General features: G+C 55.0%; 1 protein-coding gene across 1 annotated transcript; it reads right to left on the reverse strand.

The window, feature by feature from the left end:
• Positions 1-617: 617 nt before the first annotated feature.
• On the reverse strand, positions 618-15,944 carry MFSD2B (MFSD2 lysolipid transporter B, sphingolipid). The gene is made up of 14 exons (XM_075557257.1): positions 15,837-15,944; positions 12,198-12,323; positions 11,227-11,351; positions 10,593-10,716; positions 7,101-7,179; positions 6,881-7,011; positions 3,763-3,853; positions 3,530-3,651; positions 3,075-3,158; positions 2,765-2,845; positions 2,481-2,590; positions 2,168-2,311; positions 1,586-1,766; positions 618-692 (listed from the first exon to the last, which is right to left on the reverse strand). Exons 1-14 carry the CDS (start codon positions 15,942-15,944, stop codon positions 618-620), a joined length of 1,581 nt encoding a protein of 526 aa, XP_075413372.1.
• Between the last annotated feature and the right edge of the window lie 523 nt (positions 15,945-16,467).

The following is a 16,467-nucleotide window of genomic DNA, read 5'->3' on the forward strand; positions in this document are numbered from 1 at the left end:
TGGAGTCACAAGCTGCTGGGATCTGTGGGCCTAACAGAGTTCACAATGCCCTGCTCAGGCCCTACCACACAGGAGCCACCATGGCCTGCTTCCTGGGCCACTCTTGTCTCTGCAGTCTGAGAAAACGCAGTCAGACCCTGGGGATACAACCAGGTTCAGTGACAGCACACACCTCCCACTGTGTAACCAGGAGTTCCCAGGAAGTTACCAAAAGATGCACCCAACCATACCTGGACAGACACACCAGGTGACTCAAGTATGACAAGAACTCATCTCAGATAAACCCTTTAATTTGCTTTTGTCAAAATAAACTTCAGTGGAAAGAAAAAGACATCAGGTGGCTTCATAGCTGTTTGTCCAAGTATAGAAAGTGCCCTCGACTTATGTGAAAGACAGGAAAGGCTCGAGCAGCAACTCCAGTGCCTGCTGCCACGTCCTCACTGCTGTCTCCTGACCAAGTCTCCCTCCACCAGCCAGCCCCAGGATGGCCCCTCGACCCATCCCTCTGGCGTTGGTCAGCCTTTCTTTGTGGACCCTCTGGAGGGCCAGCAGGTGTGTCCATCTGTCCCCTGTCAGACAAGCTCTGCCATCTAAGTATCTTATAGGGTCCAGTGCTCCTACAGGGAGCCAGAGTCTAGGGTCAAAGGATGCTGGAAATAGGTAGTCAGGGTCTTGGACTTATTCAGCGTGGTCTGTGGTTGACAGGCAAGACATGGTCAGGCAGGGGTCCTAGAGCCCAGGCCAGGCTCAGCAGCAGCAGCCTTCCTAACTCCCTGAGGAAAGACCAGTTGTGGCCCACACCTCTGGGTGGGACGCTAAGGGTGGAGGAAGAAGGGAGCCTTCAGGCCCTGAAGATGCTGCTGGCCCCTGCTCTTCCTGCTCTCAGAAGTCTCTGGCTTTAAGCAAGGCTGTAACTGGTCCTCCTGAGGGAAAGAAGCCACGGGGGAGGATGAGTGCTGGTGGGGGTCTGTCCAAGCCATCATCCCCTGCCCTCTTTCCCCGCAGTAATAGCATCTTAGGGCTACTCTGCTGAAGAGTCTAAGGCCTGGGTGTGTGTGTGTGTAGGGGCATCTGTGGGCCTTGGAATACAGAAGCAGTTAAAACATAACCCTGCTGGGAAGCCGGACGTGAGTGCTCAGTGCGGTTTGTGGGAGAGGAGAGTGGGTGGTGTGCCCTTCTCTGAGAAAACCCAGGAGGAAGCGCCAATGTGGGGAAGGAGAAGATGACTTTGGGAATGGCGGAGATTGACAGGCTAGTGGAACTTGGATGGAAATGTCCAAATCCAAGGTGGCTATGTGGGACTCGAAGGAGGCGAGGTGGCAGGAGGGGCAGCCTCCAGAGTTGCCAGCTCACAAGCAGAGCTGAGGTCAAACAAGGTTGCCCAGGGGGCTGCGGAGAACATGCTGAGGGAGCCCCAAGATACCATCATCCAATGGGGAGTCAAGGCTAGAAGTAGGAGGGGAGAAAACCCAGGGTCCAAGAAATCGCTGAAGCTAAGGACAGGGAGTGTCTCCAAAAGCCAGGACTGCTCAACTGTGCCCCTCTCTGGGGGGTGGCCCTGCTGTGTGCACCATGTGTGGGATGCCCACCTCCGAAGGCTCAGCTGGCGGGAAGGCTCCTGGCGGGGCACCGGCGGGGTGGGGCTGACCAGGAGAATACACAAGCCAGTGAGGATCATGCAGGTGGGCACGGCTCCGATGAGCACCTTGAGGGTCACCACCACCTGCTCTGCCTGCTCACAGGCTCCGGCCTCATACCCTGCAAACCTGGGGAGACAGCGCCTGGTTGCTCATCCCAGCCAGATCCTCGCCACGCCGGTCTCTGGCTAGAAAGGCCCCAGATACCCCGCCTCAGGACACTCCAAAACCCAGACACAGCCTAGTGGTGGTGGAGGAGATGGTTGACGGGATAGACTGGCCTGGGGCACATAAAACAGTGTGGGAGTTGGGGGGCCTCAGAATGAGCATATAGCCCCTCAAAGTCTCAGTCATGTGCACAGAGAAAACTGGGGGCAGTGGTCTCCCTCCTCTCCCCAGAGTAGAGCTTGGGAGCAGACCTGGGTGATCCCCAGCTGGCTGGAAGGAGCTTTGCTTTTTACTTACACCACAATTCTTTTGTGGCTTTGAGACCCCCTTCTTCCACCCCCCTCACCCCACCTGGGACTCACTCAAGACTGAGTGTGGAGATGCCCAGAGCCCCTGCGCCGGAGAGCTTGGTGAAGAAGACATAGGAGGAGTAGAAGATGGTCTCCAGGCCCGGGCCACACTGGTGCTGCAGCTGGAAAGCATCCACCACATCCGGCAGCATGGACCTGGGGGAGGGGGGCTGCGAGGTTGGGACCACCAGGCTGTGAGCCCTCGGGGCTGAGACCAAGTGGGCCGTATCCCCAGCCCACAGAGAGCTGGGCAATACTGTGCCCGCATTCCCACACAAGCACGCGGCCCTGGGACAAAGGATGCTGTGGGGCAGGGGTATCCTACCAGGGCAGCAGCAGGGACACAGCGATGCTCACACCAGACACGAAGGCCACGACATAGGCCACGGGAGCCGTGGGCACGGCAGCCAACAAGATGGCGAAGGGCACCATCATCTGGGGAGACAGACGCACGAGCTGATCCCTTTGCCTGTGCCACTGTGCTCGCCGCAATGGCCCCCTGCATCCTGTGCCAGGCCTGTGCTGGGGAACACAAACCCAGCCCCCGGGCCCCAGGTGGCTCATGATCCACAATGCCCTGTGCCCAGGCCGTGCTTCCTGGCCACTCACGCAGATCCCGAAGGCCGAGGTCTTTTTCCCAAACCGCTGGAGAATCCACTCCCACAACGGGGTGCTCAGCACGGCCGACACCTGTGAACACACCGCCCCACGGCTGCCAGTCACGAGCTGCCCTGGCCAGCGCCAAACTTGGAGACGGCCCTCAAACCCTGGCGTGAACCTGGGTGGCTCTCTGCTGGGATGCCGGTGACAACCTGGAATGTTCACCTCCAGAGCTCTGGCCACTCACGTGTGGCTCCCAGACTTCTCAGCGCGCCCCCCACCCCCCAAGGGGTCTGCCTCACCACTGCAGGCTCCTCACCAAGATGGTCAACACCAGCCTCTGGACATGGTCCTGGAGCCGTGAGGCATGGGTACAGAACAGGACCAGGTAGCTCTGTTCCACCTGGAAAGGGACAGGCAGGTGGGCGTGAAAGGGGATGGCAGAGTTCCCCTAGTAAGCAAGCTCTGGCCTCAAGCCTGGCCTCTTCTCTGAGACCCCTTCCCCTCAGAGGGCATTCATCCCAGCAAGACATCACACCATTCCTACCCCACCCATAACTAGGATCGGGTGAGCCTGACTAAATTTGGGGAAACCACCCCAGACTCTGCTAGGTTCATGCCTGATCCACCCCCCACCTCCCGCAATGCCCCCAAGCCCGGTCTTGGTGTCTCTCTACCAGCACCAGCCTCTCTATGCCCCGGTCACTTCCCCTATTGAGACTCAGGCCTAATCATGTGCCTGCACCTGCACAGGCTCAGCCAGGCCGGAGGTACCTGAACGGCGGCCGAGATGAACAGGAAGGAGATGACCAGCTTCAGGTAGGGTGGGTGCCGGACAGTGAGGCCCAGCCCAGCCAGGAAGCTCAGGCCTTCCCCTGTGGCTGGAGGGGAGGGGTCTACAACACAGAATGGGGACACCTTGGCTTGGCAGAGTTCCAAACCAAAACCCACCCCAAGAGGAGCCCTCCCCCAGCTCCTGTAACCAGGCTTCCCTCTGCCCTCCATACCTGGCCGCTCCTTCACGCCCAGGTGTAGAAGGATGGTGCAAACAGGATAAGTCACTGCCACTAGGGCAGCTGCCACAGAGTACAGACGCATCTGGGGGACAGGACAGACCTGGGGTGGTCAGGGCTCTGACCCATGGGAACAGAGTGGCCCTCCGCCCAAACCTCTGGTCCCAGTCACCCCCAAATCTAAGGACTCAGCCCATGCTGAGTCACCACATGCCCTTCCGCCTCTTCTGTGCACAGGGGCATCCATGCCCCCTGCGGGGCCCGGGGCCCAGGGCAGCTGGCTCTCACATCCTCACTCACAGGTTTGTAAGAAAACGATTTCTGCTGTTGACTTGTGCGTGCCAGCCCCTGCAGTTACACAGAGGAGTGAGTGCCCTGTCTACTCACCGTCAGGGCCTCAGTCACGACGGTGCTGGAAAATGACTCCAAAGCACAGTTACAGCCCAGCATGGGGCATGAGGAGCCCTAGCGCCTTAGGAGTTACCCGTTGGGCTGCTAATGGTGAGGTAGGCAGTTCAAAACCACCAGCTGCTCCATGGGAGAAAGATGAGGTTTTCTGTTCCAGGAGAGAGTTCCTTTCTGAAACCCACGGGGGCAGTTTTTACCCTGCCCTGCAGAGTGGCTCTGAGTCAGAAGGGTGAGTTTTGAGTTAGGCACGGTGACCCAGGTCAGAGGAAAAAACAGAAATAATGCTGCCTGCCATTCAGGGGAAGGCAGGGGAGTGGCAGTCACCCAGGGCTGGACAGAAGTTGCCTTGGGGTGGGAGTGAGGCGTGAGAAGAGAGGGCGAGGGCTAAGCAGAGCCAGTGTCCACAGACCCCTGCACTGAATGGCCTGCTGGCATGGTCTCCAAGAAGCCCAGGTGATACAGTGAGTTAGGTCAGCAGTTCAAACCCACAAGTGTCTTCTCATCCCACTGACTGCCTCTAGGTGAGAAAGCTGAGGCTGTCTGCTCCCATAAAGTTCACAGTCTTGTGGAAACCCTATACAGACAGCCGAGAGTCTCCGGCAACTGGATAGCACCGGGCTTGTTTTTTGTTAGTTTGTTTGGGTCCCTGTCTTCAAATTCTCAATCATCTTATCGTGGAACCGGTGTGTGTGTTTTGTAAGTGGAGTCTGTGGACAACGGCCCCTCCCTGGGATGGTCTCTTGATCTCTCACCCTCCAGCCTCTCGCACCCTCCTGGGCTCCACCTGACCTCCCGCCCCTGGATGACCTCCAGACCAGGCCACAAGGTGGTGATCATGTAGATGGCCTGCATTCCATAGGCATCCGCCTTGAGCAAGGCCTGGATGTGGGTCATGCAAGGGTACCAGGCAGCCTTTCCACCCCAGCTGGCAGTGCCATGTACCACTTGTGGGTGCCTGAGTTAAAGGGAACTGTTACTACCCTCATTAAGGTGCCCGGCATGTCTGGAGCTGGGAGGTAGTAATCCTTTGCTTGGGGCCACGGGAGACCTGTGGGCAGGGAAGCGCCACTTCCCCACAAACAAACTCACTGCCATCGCGTTGATCTGAACTCATGGCGACCCTACAGGACACTCCGTAAATGCCCTTGTGGGTTCCCAAGACTGTAACTCTTTATGGGAGTGAAAAAAGAGAAAAAGCCTCATCTTTCTTCTGAGGACTGGCCGCTGGTTTTGAAATGCTGACCCTGCCGTTAGCAACCTGATTTGTGACTGCTACCCGCCCACCCCACCCCCACCCCCCCGGGCTAAAGTCCACAGATTTTGTAGCTGGCCCCGGAGAAAACTCTGGAGGGGCAAACTCTTTGTAAGTTGTGATGTCTGCTTCAAAGGGCCTTAGGGCACAAGGATGCTTGTGGTATTATCTCCGTGCCACCCACACCAGAGCATGGCAGGGATCAGAACCCCCGAAGGCCTGGTTCCATGCCCAGAATGGCTGTATCAGGACATCTGGGAGGGGTGCACGAGTGTGCCTAGTACGTCCCTGCTGATGCCAGGGCCGCTGGCAGAACCACACAGCTTTCTGCCTATTTGTAAATCAAACCTGGGGAGGGGCAGCTTGTGCCAAGTGCTGACCTGCCGACCGTGAGGGCCACCCCACTTCCCAGTCCATGCTCAGGTCAAGGCTGGACTTGGGAGCCAATGGGGAAAGCCCTAAGATAGGGTTGGGGAGAAATAAAGGGCCACACCAAACATGTCTCCCAGAGCCAGCCCTCCACAAGCTCCACTTTATCCTTCTGAAATGCGACCCTGGCTGTGCTGGGGGCACGGGATGGCTAGAAGCTGATGCAGAAGAGGGGGTCGTGGGAAGGTGCGGGTGCAAGGAGAGGTGGTAGAGGGAGGCAGTGAGTGAAGGGATTCCAGAAGAGCTGGACATGAAGGACAGACAGAAACCATCAAACTCTGCCATCAAGGCGAGGCCGGCTCCCAGTGACTCTAGCGGGCAGGGTAGAACTGCCCTGTGGGTTACTCTGTACACCGGGTAGAAAGCCCTGTCGTTCTCCAGGGGAGCAGCTGGTGGTTTCAAACAACCCACCTTGCAGACTGCAGCCCAACGCTAACCACTGTGTAACCAGCTCCTCAGAGAGCAGACAGGCTTTGGGCATGGGGGAGTGGGGAGCTGGGGAGGGGCTTGCAGAGGAGGAAAGGGTGATGATTGACAGGTGTCTGGAGGCTATTGATTGCATTTGCTTCAGGAAAGGGGTGGGGCAAAGAAGTTGATGTCCCCTCTGGCTAAGGGTGCTTCCTCTGCGGAAAAGGACCCATCTGCTCGGAGTGGAGAGGAAAGCTGGGGGCTCCTCGTCACTTCCTCACACGGGATGGGGGCCGGGCTGGAGGGTGGGCGGTAGGAGGGCCTCTGCCCAGACAGTGGACCACCCTGTGGCCTTCTCTGGCTGCCCTGCCACTTGCAGGCCCACATGCCACCATGTGCCTGCCTGTCTATTATTTTATCTTGAGAGGGGACCCGGCAGGATTTGGGATTGCCCCAGGCATGGGGGTCCTCCACTCAGTGAGAGGTGTAGGAAAGGAAAGAGAACGTGACGTGGGCGCAGAGTTGGGCCCCCCTGGGGGGAGAAGACGAGCCCGAAGAGGAAAGGGGTGACCCTGCAGAGTGGTTCTCATGGGTTCCGGTCACCCGGGCACTCACCGCATTAGGGGAGATGCTACCAGGCCCCAGGAGCACGGCCTCTTTGCATCTGTGGGGCGCATGGGCGCCAGACACGACGAGTCCGTGGACAGTGGCTCCCATCAGGGTCCCTGCCATCTCCATAGTCATCCCTGGGGACACAGCAGCCACCGATGTCCACGCTGGTGCCGCAGGATCCCAAAGCCCACTTCCTCTCCTGTTCTGACCCGCCCACACTCACGGTATGCGGTGGCCGAGTCTCTCTCCTTGGGGCAAGAGGTCAGGAACATGGTGAGCGCCGTGTAAGGGACCTGGAAGAACTGCGGTGGGCGAGGCAGGGCTTAGGATGGTCCCACTGCCTGGGCAAATCCCCACCCCAGGGTGCTCCAGCTTGAGAAGATTGAGGCTCTAGCTGCCCTGTCCACTCTGGGTCCCCCAGCAAGAGGGACTGGCTGAAGAACTGCCGGGGACAGAGTGTCCAGAGTAGGTACTAGCAGTCTTCCTGTCACTGTGTGCAGGCCAGGGCAGCTAGTTCTTTCTGACCACCTACCACTCTCCACGTCCCAGTACCCACTGGCCAGCAATGGCTTTCAAGTCCAGGCCCGTGGTGGGTATTATAAATGGAGTTATATTTCCCCAAAATTTGAGCTCTAAATATCTCTGCCTGGAGTTATAATCTCATTTGGGAATGGGTAGCCTTTGTTTTGGGTTAATGAGACAGGATTCATGTGGCATGTATCTTGAGATGTCAAACACATGGAGATCTCCATGAAACCCAAGAAATAGCATCAACTAAGTCCACATGGAAGAAGCACACCAAGCCTGTGTGATCCAAGGATTGTCAATCGATTCCAAATCAGAAGGAGGGAATGGTATCAGAGTTTTAATTGTGAACACATGGTTTGCAGAGGCTCCGGATGACAGTGGAAGCCCACAATCCATTTGTAGGGTCCACACCTGGATTAAGCCTCAGGAGACTCCCCTCTGACCATAGTGCAGCGATGTGAATGCCCTTGCTATCAGACTGAAAGAATTGTAAAGTCGATTATGATAGCTGTTGTTAGGTTAAAATGTCATATTTGATATTCCTTTTGGCCCATTTTAAAGTTCTTTCAGTTAAAAAAAAGTGAAGGGGAAATACATCTCTTGACCATACATCAGGGGTGTGAGCAGCCTGGCTGTCATGCAGAGAGCACTGGAAAGTGGATGACTGCAGATGCAGTGAGGTTAAAATTGAACACCCTTTCATTTATTCTTTCTTTGGACCCATTTTAAATTAGTTCTGGTTTTTAATATTTTCCTTCTGATTGTGATTTTTCTCTGTTTTACTTTTTGGTAGGTTTTTCTGTATACGGGATCCAGGATAGGTAGATCATCTATAGAGACAGTAACTGGACTAATGGTTCTTTGGGACATGACAGGGGAGGTTGGGGGGATATGGGGAGCTAATAATGAGGAGTACAAGAACGAAGAAAATGTTCTCAAATTGATTGTGGTGATGACTGGACAACTCTTCTAAATATGGCTGGATTACTGGATCGTTTGATATGTGAATTATATGCCAATAAAACTGTTTAAAAAGAAGAAGCAGCACCAGCAGCAGGAGCTGAAGAGACCTTCCCAGGAGCTGGCAGAGAAAGCCTTGCTCTGGAACCACCACCCTGAATTCAGGCTTCTAACCCCTAAAATAGATTTGATTGTTAAAGCCCTGCATGTGGGGGCATTTCTGGACCAGCAGCACTGACTACCTAAAACACGATGTGATGCCAGGAACTGGAGGTGTGCTCTAACAGACACTAACATGTGTGCGTGCTTTTGGAATTGGGAATGTTTTAAGGTGCTTAGCAGCAAAAGCCTAGCTTACCTCGATGAGGCAGTTGTAGAATTATAGACAATTCAAACCTTCACTTCTGGTGAGGGTTTAGAAGGAAATGAGGAGGGAAAGTCTCGTCTTAGCGAATGCATAGGAGACCAGCATCAAAAGGTTGCTAGAATGTGGACTTTTAATGTGCTTTAGGTGAGTCTTTAAGGCAAGGATGGACAGGTGATTAGACACCCTGATGCCTTCCATGCAGGGGAAAATCACGGAAATGCTCGATAGAAAGTAGACCTTCCTTATACGTGATGAACTTGGATTTCTGGTCAATGAGATCTTTAAGCAGGATCTTTTTTTTTTTTTTTAAGCAGGATCTTAAAGGCGTCATGTGACTTCTTGTCACTTACAGTAAAAGGTCAGGAGAAAAGGGTAAGCTTAAAAATGAACTGTGAAAGTGAGTGAAGGGAGGGAGATGTCGGACAGTGTAAGACGTGACAAAATAATAATAATTTATAAATTATCATGGGTTCATGAGGGAGGGGAGAGCGAAAGGGAGGGGGTGAAAATGAGTAGCTGATACCAAAGGCTTAAGTGAAGAACAAATGTTCTGAGAATGATGAGGGCAAAGAATGTACAAAGGTGCTTGACACAATGGATGGATGGATGGATTGTGATAAGAGTTGTATGGGCCCCTAATAAAAAGATTTTAAAAAATGAACTGTGCTGAACAAATGAATTGTATGATATGCAAAGTACGTGCCAATCAAACAATGCACTGTGCAAAATGCAAACCAAATGGGAAGATTAAAAAAATTCTGTTGTACAAACTAAGGACACACAGAATTTTCACCACAGAAATGCTACACACTCTTAAAGAGATTAAGCCTATGACTGATGGAACTAACCAAAGACCACAGTAGAGAACTTCTCCCCTTGGACTGTAAGAGACGGAAGAAGCAAGGAAAGGAGGGAGGGAAGGGAGGAAGAGCTTGTTGTCTCTTGACTTCTTCAGGAAGGGAACTGTATATACTTGTTGCCCCAAGAAAAGCCTCGGGCTTCCTGGAGTGGGTCAGCAGCACTGTTGGAAAGAGACAGTCTGGGTGGTAGAGTGGGCACCCAGCCTCCTGGGTTCCAGAGTTATCTTCACCAGGGTTAAGAGTAGGAAGTTGCCATTAAAGGGGGAGAGGGTACAGAGAGTGGGGTGGGGACGACTGCTCAAAGTTGAGTCAGGCTGCCTTGCCTAAGGGGTGGAAGAACCAACTTGCTGGGAGCCAGGAGGCAGGGTCACCATTGCTGGGCTGGTAGAAGAAGAGCGTCCCAAGTTGAGGGAGCAGAGTTGCTACCCAAGTGGGCTTGGGTGGCAGAGCTGAAGCCCGGGACTGAGAGGTCTTAACTGAGACTACCTGCTGGCCAACACTCAGCGATGGTCCCAAAGGACACAGAGTTATGCATTTTCAATCTTGGAGAGCGAATGTAAATTGCTTTGGGACTTTCTTGGAGCCCAGGATCCCTTCTTGCCCTCTAATTCCTCCCAGTGGTAGTGGAAATGTTTACCTTGTCCCCATCCCACCTTGGTACACTGAAGGCAGACAACTTGTCTTCTAGATTTTATAGGTTCTCTGATGAAGAAGAGTCTGGCCTCGAGTCTCACTCATATTGGATTTACATATTTCAGAGTTGATTTACACCCCTTGGGATGGTGTGCTGGACTGTCCCTAAGGAGCCGGGAAGCTGAATTGGGAGAGACAAGGACCTTCCTCCAGCGCCGAGAGAAAGCCCTCCCCGAGAGCCAGCACTCTGAATTGGGATGTCTGGCCACACAGACGGAGAAAAACAATGTTGTTTGTTAAAGTCACCCAGGTGTGGTATGTCAGTTCCAGCAGCCCTAGATCACCAAGGCAGCGCGTGACTACTCACCGTGGCCAGGGCCTGGAACAGGCAGTAGAAGGTCATGTACCAGAGGCCGCGAAGGGTGGTGAAGGGGGGCAGGAACCAGAGGAAGAAGTAGGCCAAGGCGATGAAAGGTGTACAACCCAGCACCCTGCAGAAGCACAGGGAGGGGGTACACCCCTCAACACTGGGACGAGTGTGTCAAGGGCAGGACCTGAAGCACCCTCACCCCTTTGGGGCACAAAGCCCTCTGCCCTTGGAGGAGCCCTGGGCTTGGGCTCTCAGCGTGAGAGTCAGTGGGCACACGGGGAAGTGAGGGGCAGCTCTGGGTGGGGGGTCGCATGGGCATGGCAGGCAGTGGAGGGAGTCATTCACTGCTGGCTCTTGTGTTCTTGGTCCTCTATTGAGGACCCTGAAGGACAAGCCAGCTGCAGCTCTTCTGAGACCTCCCATGGCTTCCTGGCCAACCTGGCAGCACTGTGAACCGGGGTTTGGAGGCTCAACCCAGCCCTGTGCTGCCTCGAGAGGGGAGTCCCCTAAAGGGTCCCTGACCTCATCTCATCTCCAGTCTCAGCCACTAACAATCCATGGGGTGTGGCACTAGGAAACAGGGCTGGGACAAATGTGGAGACCTCAGGGCGAGGGGTGGGTGGCTGCTCACCAGGGCATGAGCCGTCCAGACCCTGTCCTCCTGCTTCTGTTGATGAAGAACCCAGCCACAGGGTCGGCAGCTGCCCCAGACACCTTCCCTCCAAACAAGACAAGTGACACCTGGGCAGCAGGGATCTGAAATGAACCAGGGAGGGGACAGAAGAGAGGGGGTTGTGGAGGCTGTCTGCCTGCTGGAAGGAAGCCTCCGTATACTGGGCCATTGGGCTTCCCTGCCAGGACCCTAACCCAGGAAGCTACGCCTTTGGAGAGGATGTGTGGGGCCCACCCAGGAGGCTGACAGTCAGGTAGACTTGGTGTTTCACAAGGAAAACAGTGTATTGACCGAGGCGCACTCCCTATTAGGGACATTCTAACAGAACAGAAAAACAGCAGGCCAAGCTCATCTGAAACGTCACCACCCGGAGAAAACCACCAGAAACATCTGGTCATCCTCGCAATGCATTTCGGATTCATCATTTTACGCCAATGGAATTGTATTAGTGTCATTAAAAATAAAACAAAACATACATCTTATTGGGGGGCGGGGAATGCTTCTCTCTTTCTCCCCACCATCCCCCCCCCACCTGTAGCCAACCTTATCTGGGTCTTTTTCCATAATGCTCTGCTTATGTTTCTATGAGCCAGACAGACATGCACACAGAAACACAGCACGTGTCTTTGCTTTGTTAAAAGGGGATCTGTGTATACGCTCTTCTCTAGAACTCGCTTTCCTCCCTTTCAGTTAGCAGCTGAGCCCTCACCGGGGCTCCTAAGGTGGATGCAGTCCAGGGCTGTCCCCCATTTCCCCATTACAAACAGAGCCTCAGGGCACATCCTTAAGGAGGCTGCCTTGGACCACCGTTAACTTTCTGGCTGGCTTGGGTCAGCGATGCTATCTACCAAGGATGATGACTGACGCATGGTGGGGAGGTGGAAGAACCAGTCAGGGAGCAGACCGCCCTGGACTGGGCGCTTCCTTACCTGTGCCACGTCGAGCAGGAAAAGCTGCAGGTAGAAGGCCGTGGCACTGGAAGCCACCTGGTTGGGGACTCCACCAATGCCATAGCACAGCTTGGTACAGAATGAGAGGCGGCCGGCTCTGCTGTCCTGGGGGAGACACGGGAGCTAGGTCCTCACCCGCAGGCACACAACAGCTCCCGAAACCTGGGACTCCCCCAAGCATCCTGAGACGGGGTCCCCGTGACATGTCCGGCTTTCTCTCGGTCCTGCTTTGTCCTGACTTATTCTCAAGGGACATTAGCAGGGAGAAGAGAAATTCTTCACTATGACCTCCTAAACCTTACCAAGGGGAAGTTCTTCCTGGCGTTCCCCCTGCCGCTTCCCTCTGCGGCTTACTGCAAATTTCAGGTCAGCAAGAATGCACCAGTGGTCAGGAGGCCTGGGCTGGTGCCCTTTCTTTGCCACCCAGCCCTGCACGTGGCCGTGAACAAGGCACTTTCTCTTGCCAAGCCTTGCTTTCCTCCTCGCTTCGAGGCCACTTCCTTGGGTTGTTATGATGAGCCAATGGGGCAGAAGATCGGAGAACTGGGCAGTAAAAAGTTCCAGAGTTTTACACACCCATTGTAGGGCCCCTGGCAGCTGGAAATCATACCTGGGGAGAGTATTTACACCTGGGGGCAGGGAGCACAGCACATCTCTCTGCCGAGCTCTGGCTGTGGGCCAGGTTACTGCTGAACAATGTAACTCCCCAACTAACTGTCACTGGCCCCACATCTCTGTCCAGCAAACTCCACTGTTACTGTTAGGTGCCACTGAGTCGTTCGGACCCGAGTGACCCCGGGCACCACAGAACTACACACTGCCTGTCCCGCACCATCCTCATAATGGTTCCTCGGACTGAGCCCATGGTGGCTGTCACTGTGTCAATGAGCAGCAACCTCGAGTTTTGGATATTTGACGACCTACCTCAGCCCCCAGAGATGGCTAGCAGGCATCTCAGTTTAGCGTGGCCAAGACACCCCTCTGGACTTCCATTCCATTGTTTAAGCTAATTCCTCATGGCATCAAATGACCCCACTGTCCATTCGGGCTCAGGCCCCTGACTCATCTTGGATGGCTCTTTCCCACAGTGCGAGCTTTCAAAGGACCTTGACCTTCCGTGCTCCTATGCCCCTGCTTTGACATCCAGCAGCCTGAGCGATCTTAAAATTTTAATCAGACTGTGTCTTCTCTGCTTAAAATCCTCCAACAGTGTCCCTTGACAGTTTCAACGACAGTCTGCTGATCGGCCCCACCCCTTTCCCACCTCACTTAGCTCTTCTCCAGCCATGGTACTCACTCACTCACTCACTCACTCACTCACTCACTCACTCACTCACTCACTCACTCACTCACTCACTGCGGTTGAGTCGATGCCGGCTCATACCAATCCTACAGGACAGGGCAGAACTGCTCTTGGCGGCTTCTGAGATTGCAACTCTTCATGGGAGCAGAAAGCCTCATCTTTCTCCCTTAGAGTGGACTGGTGGCTTAGAACTGCTGACCTGATGGCTACCAGCCCACAATGCACCTGAGCTCCTCATCCTAGCCGTGGGGACCGCATTCCTATGCCTCAAACTCCTCTTCCTCAGCCTGTTGCTACCTCAGAGCCTTGGCACATCCCTGTCCTTCTGCCTGGCAGGCTCTTCCTTTCCATTCAGGTCTCAGCTTAAATGCCACCTCCTTAGCGAGGCCTTCTTGACCAGCCAGATCTGCGTCCCATCAAACTTGCTGCTTCACCTGGCCAGAAAGTAAGGTCTCCGAGAGCACAGGCCGCGACTGTTTTATTCACTGCGATGTCCCCACTTGCTGATGTTTGGCTTTGGTAGGTATTTGTTGAAGGACTAAATGGCCAAGAAGACTCCGTGTAGGGTTCTGTCTTCCGAAGATGCTGGGAATCCTTGTCTCTCAGCCGACTGTTGGGGGTAGGCAGGGGCGTGGAAAGGACTCCGGCCATTCTCACTGTGCTATCTCGCAGGATGCCCACTCGGTCCTTTTGAAGGGAAGGTCCTCCAGATAAGGGTTTATCACATCCTCTGCACATTCTCCTGCCTTAGGAGAAGCTCACACTCGGGGCAGGATGTGGTCTCTTTTTCTGAAATGTGTGCGCACATTAGTTCAGCTTCTCGCTGAACTTTCAGATGGGGAAAACCCCACCCTGACAGCCCTCCCCACTCCCATAACCAGACTCATGTTTCTCTCAGAATGTGTCCAGCAGGTTTCTAGCGCCTGGAAAGCATCCATAAGATAGAAAAAGACATTTCAGCTGAAATTAAGGACACAACCTTAGAGTCTTGACCATTTCACCTGCTGAGTGATATATTATTTTATAGTCAGACAAGCTTGTGTGCCTATCTGGCTTCAGCCATGTCTAGCTTTGTGCGACCACCTAGGCTATGTGACCTCAAGTCCTGGAACTTGTTTCCTCACCTGTGAAATGGGAACAATGTATGAGGGAGCTTCCAAAGTTCATGGAAGGACACCCTTTGAACCTCACATGGACGCCTCCCTTGTCCAGATGACGTGTCCGCATCTCTTTTTTAAAAAGTTAGTGGAAAAATTCCATTTTACCACGAGCATTTTGAAACCCCCTCATACATTATTCTCAGGGGGTTGTAACTTCACTGTGTTTTTTTCCTGTTGTCATTAACCCCCCACCCCTCCCCCACATTTCCATGGGGAGTGAATTTTCTCATGAGCTTCTTGTCTCCTGTCCTTTTCGGGGAGGGGGGGTACAGCTCTTTGCTCTGAGGTGTCTGAGAGGACGCACTGAGTCCAGAAGAGGCATCACCAAGCGAAGTCACAAAAAATGAGCTCTGCAAGGTGTCGAGTTGGAACCACTGCTCCTGTTCTGCAGGAGAAGCGCAGGACTTTCTACTCCTATTCTACCCAGTCCCATGCAGCAGTCGGCACCGACTCCATGGCAGAGAGCTTGCTTGGGCATTGGTGCCACACAGGCAGCCCAGGGTTCTTCTGTTCCCTCCCTGGCAGGTACCCTTTCCAAAGGAGCCCCATCTGGAAATTGTACAGAGAATCCGCCTCCATACAGAGTGGAAGACACGCTGCCTCCCCACCAGCCTCACCCGTGAACCTGGAGAAGCGTCCTTTCGGAGAGAGACTGGCGCTTGAGCAAAGGCAGGGTATAGAGGGAGACCGGCCGGGAGGAGGCAGCCTCCTTGCTGACCCCGTAAAGTTTGCTACCCAGGCCGCTCAGACATCAAGAGGACAGGGAGCAGACTAGAGACTGGCCATGGTTCCCCTGAGCGAAGGAATCCGGCCAGTAACCTCCCTTGCCGAGCTTGCTTTGGGAGGACTCAGTTTCCCCACACTCACCCGGGGCTGATTGGCTCAGAGAGGCTTTCTAGGGCTCTAGACTAGCTTCAGCTTGTCCACTCCCAGGAAGGGCAGCTGAGAAGACTTGAGCGCAACACCCTCCAAGCCGGGCGACCCTGGGTGAGTTCAGGGGCTGCGACCAAGTGCCCCAGGTCTTTGGGCGCGGGAAGCTCTTCCCACGCGCACCCCCGCGCGGGGGCCCAAGGCTCTTTTCTTTTTTTGGGGGGGGTTCCTATCTTTTCCCTCGCTCGGACCCCACGCCCCTCTCGCCCCTCGCTTGGCGCTCACCGAGCTGGGCTCCGAGGTGCGCGCCTCCACCTGGGGCGGCGGCGCCTCCACCTGGGGCGGCGGTGCCTCCACTGCCGGCGCTGAGGTCCCTCCGGGGCCCACCGCCATGGCGCGCGGCCGATCCAGCCCGGGCTGCCACCCTCTGGCGTTATCGGCCCACCGCAGGGAGCCCACTCCCTGGCCCCGCAGCCCTCGGGGGCCCGGGGGCCTCCCGGCCGAGGGGCGGGGCGCGGGGCGGGCACCCCGGGAGCCGGGCGGGCACTGCCGGGGCGCCTGGCCCGAGGGCCGCTTGGGGAAACGGGGAAAACGCGCCGACAGCCAGGTTTCATTTCTCCTAAGAGGAAAAGACCACGAGCTCCCATTCGAAGGCGGGAGAGGCCAGCAAGTCCTTTGGGGACCGTTTCCGGGGAAAGTCGCAGAGGGCGTGAGCGGGCTGGGGGTTCAGGTCCCCGCGGTTGGCGCGGACACTCTCTGCAGGGGCAGGTGGGCAAATTGTTTTTGAAAACAGAGCAAGACCATCAACTTGTACACAAACTGAGGATGTGGCTGAGCCGGCTGTCCGACTGCTAAATTAGGAGCTAGGAGCCCGAGTCACACCTTGTCACACAGGGTCTGTGACCAAGTTTCCAGC

The sequence above is a fragment of the Tenrec ecaudatus genome, chromosome 8 (genome assembly GCF_050624435.1).
Source record: "Tenrec ecaudatus isolate mTenEca1 chromosome 8, mTenEca1.hap1, whole genome shotgun sequence".
Classification (NCBI taxonomy): domain Eukaryota; kingdom Metazoa; phylum Chordata; class Mammalia; order Afrosoricida; family Tenrecidae; genus Tenrec; species Tenrec ecaudatus.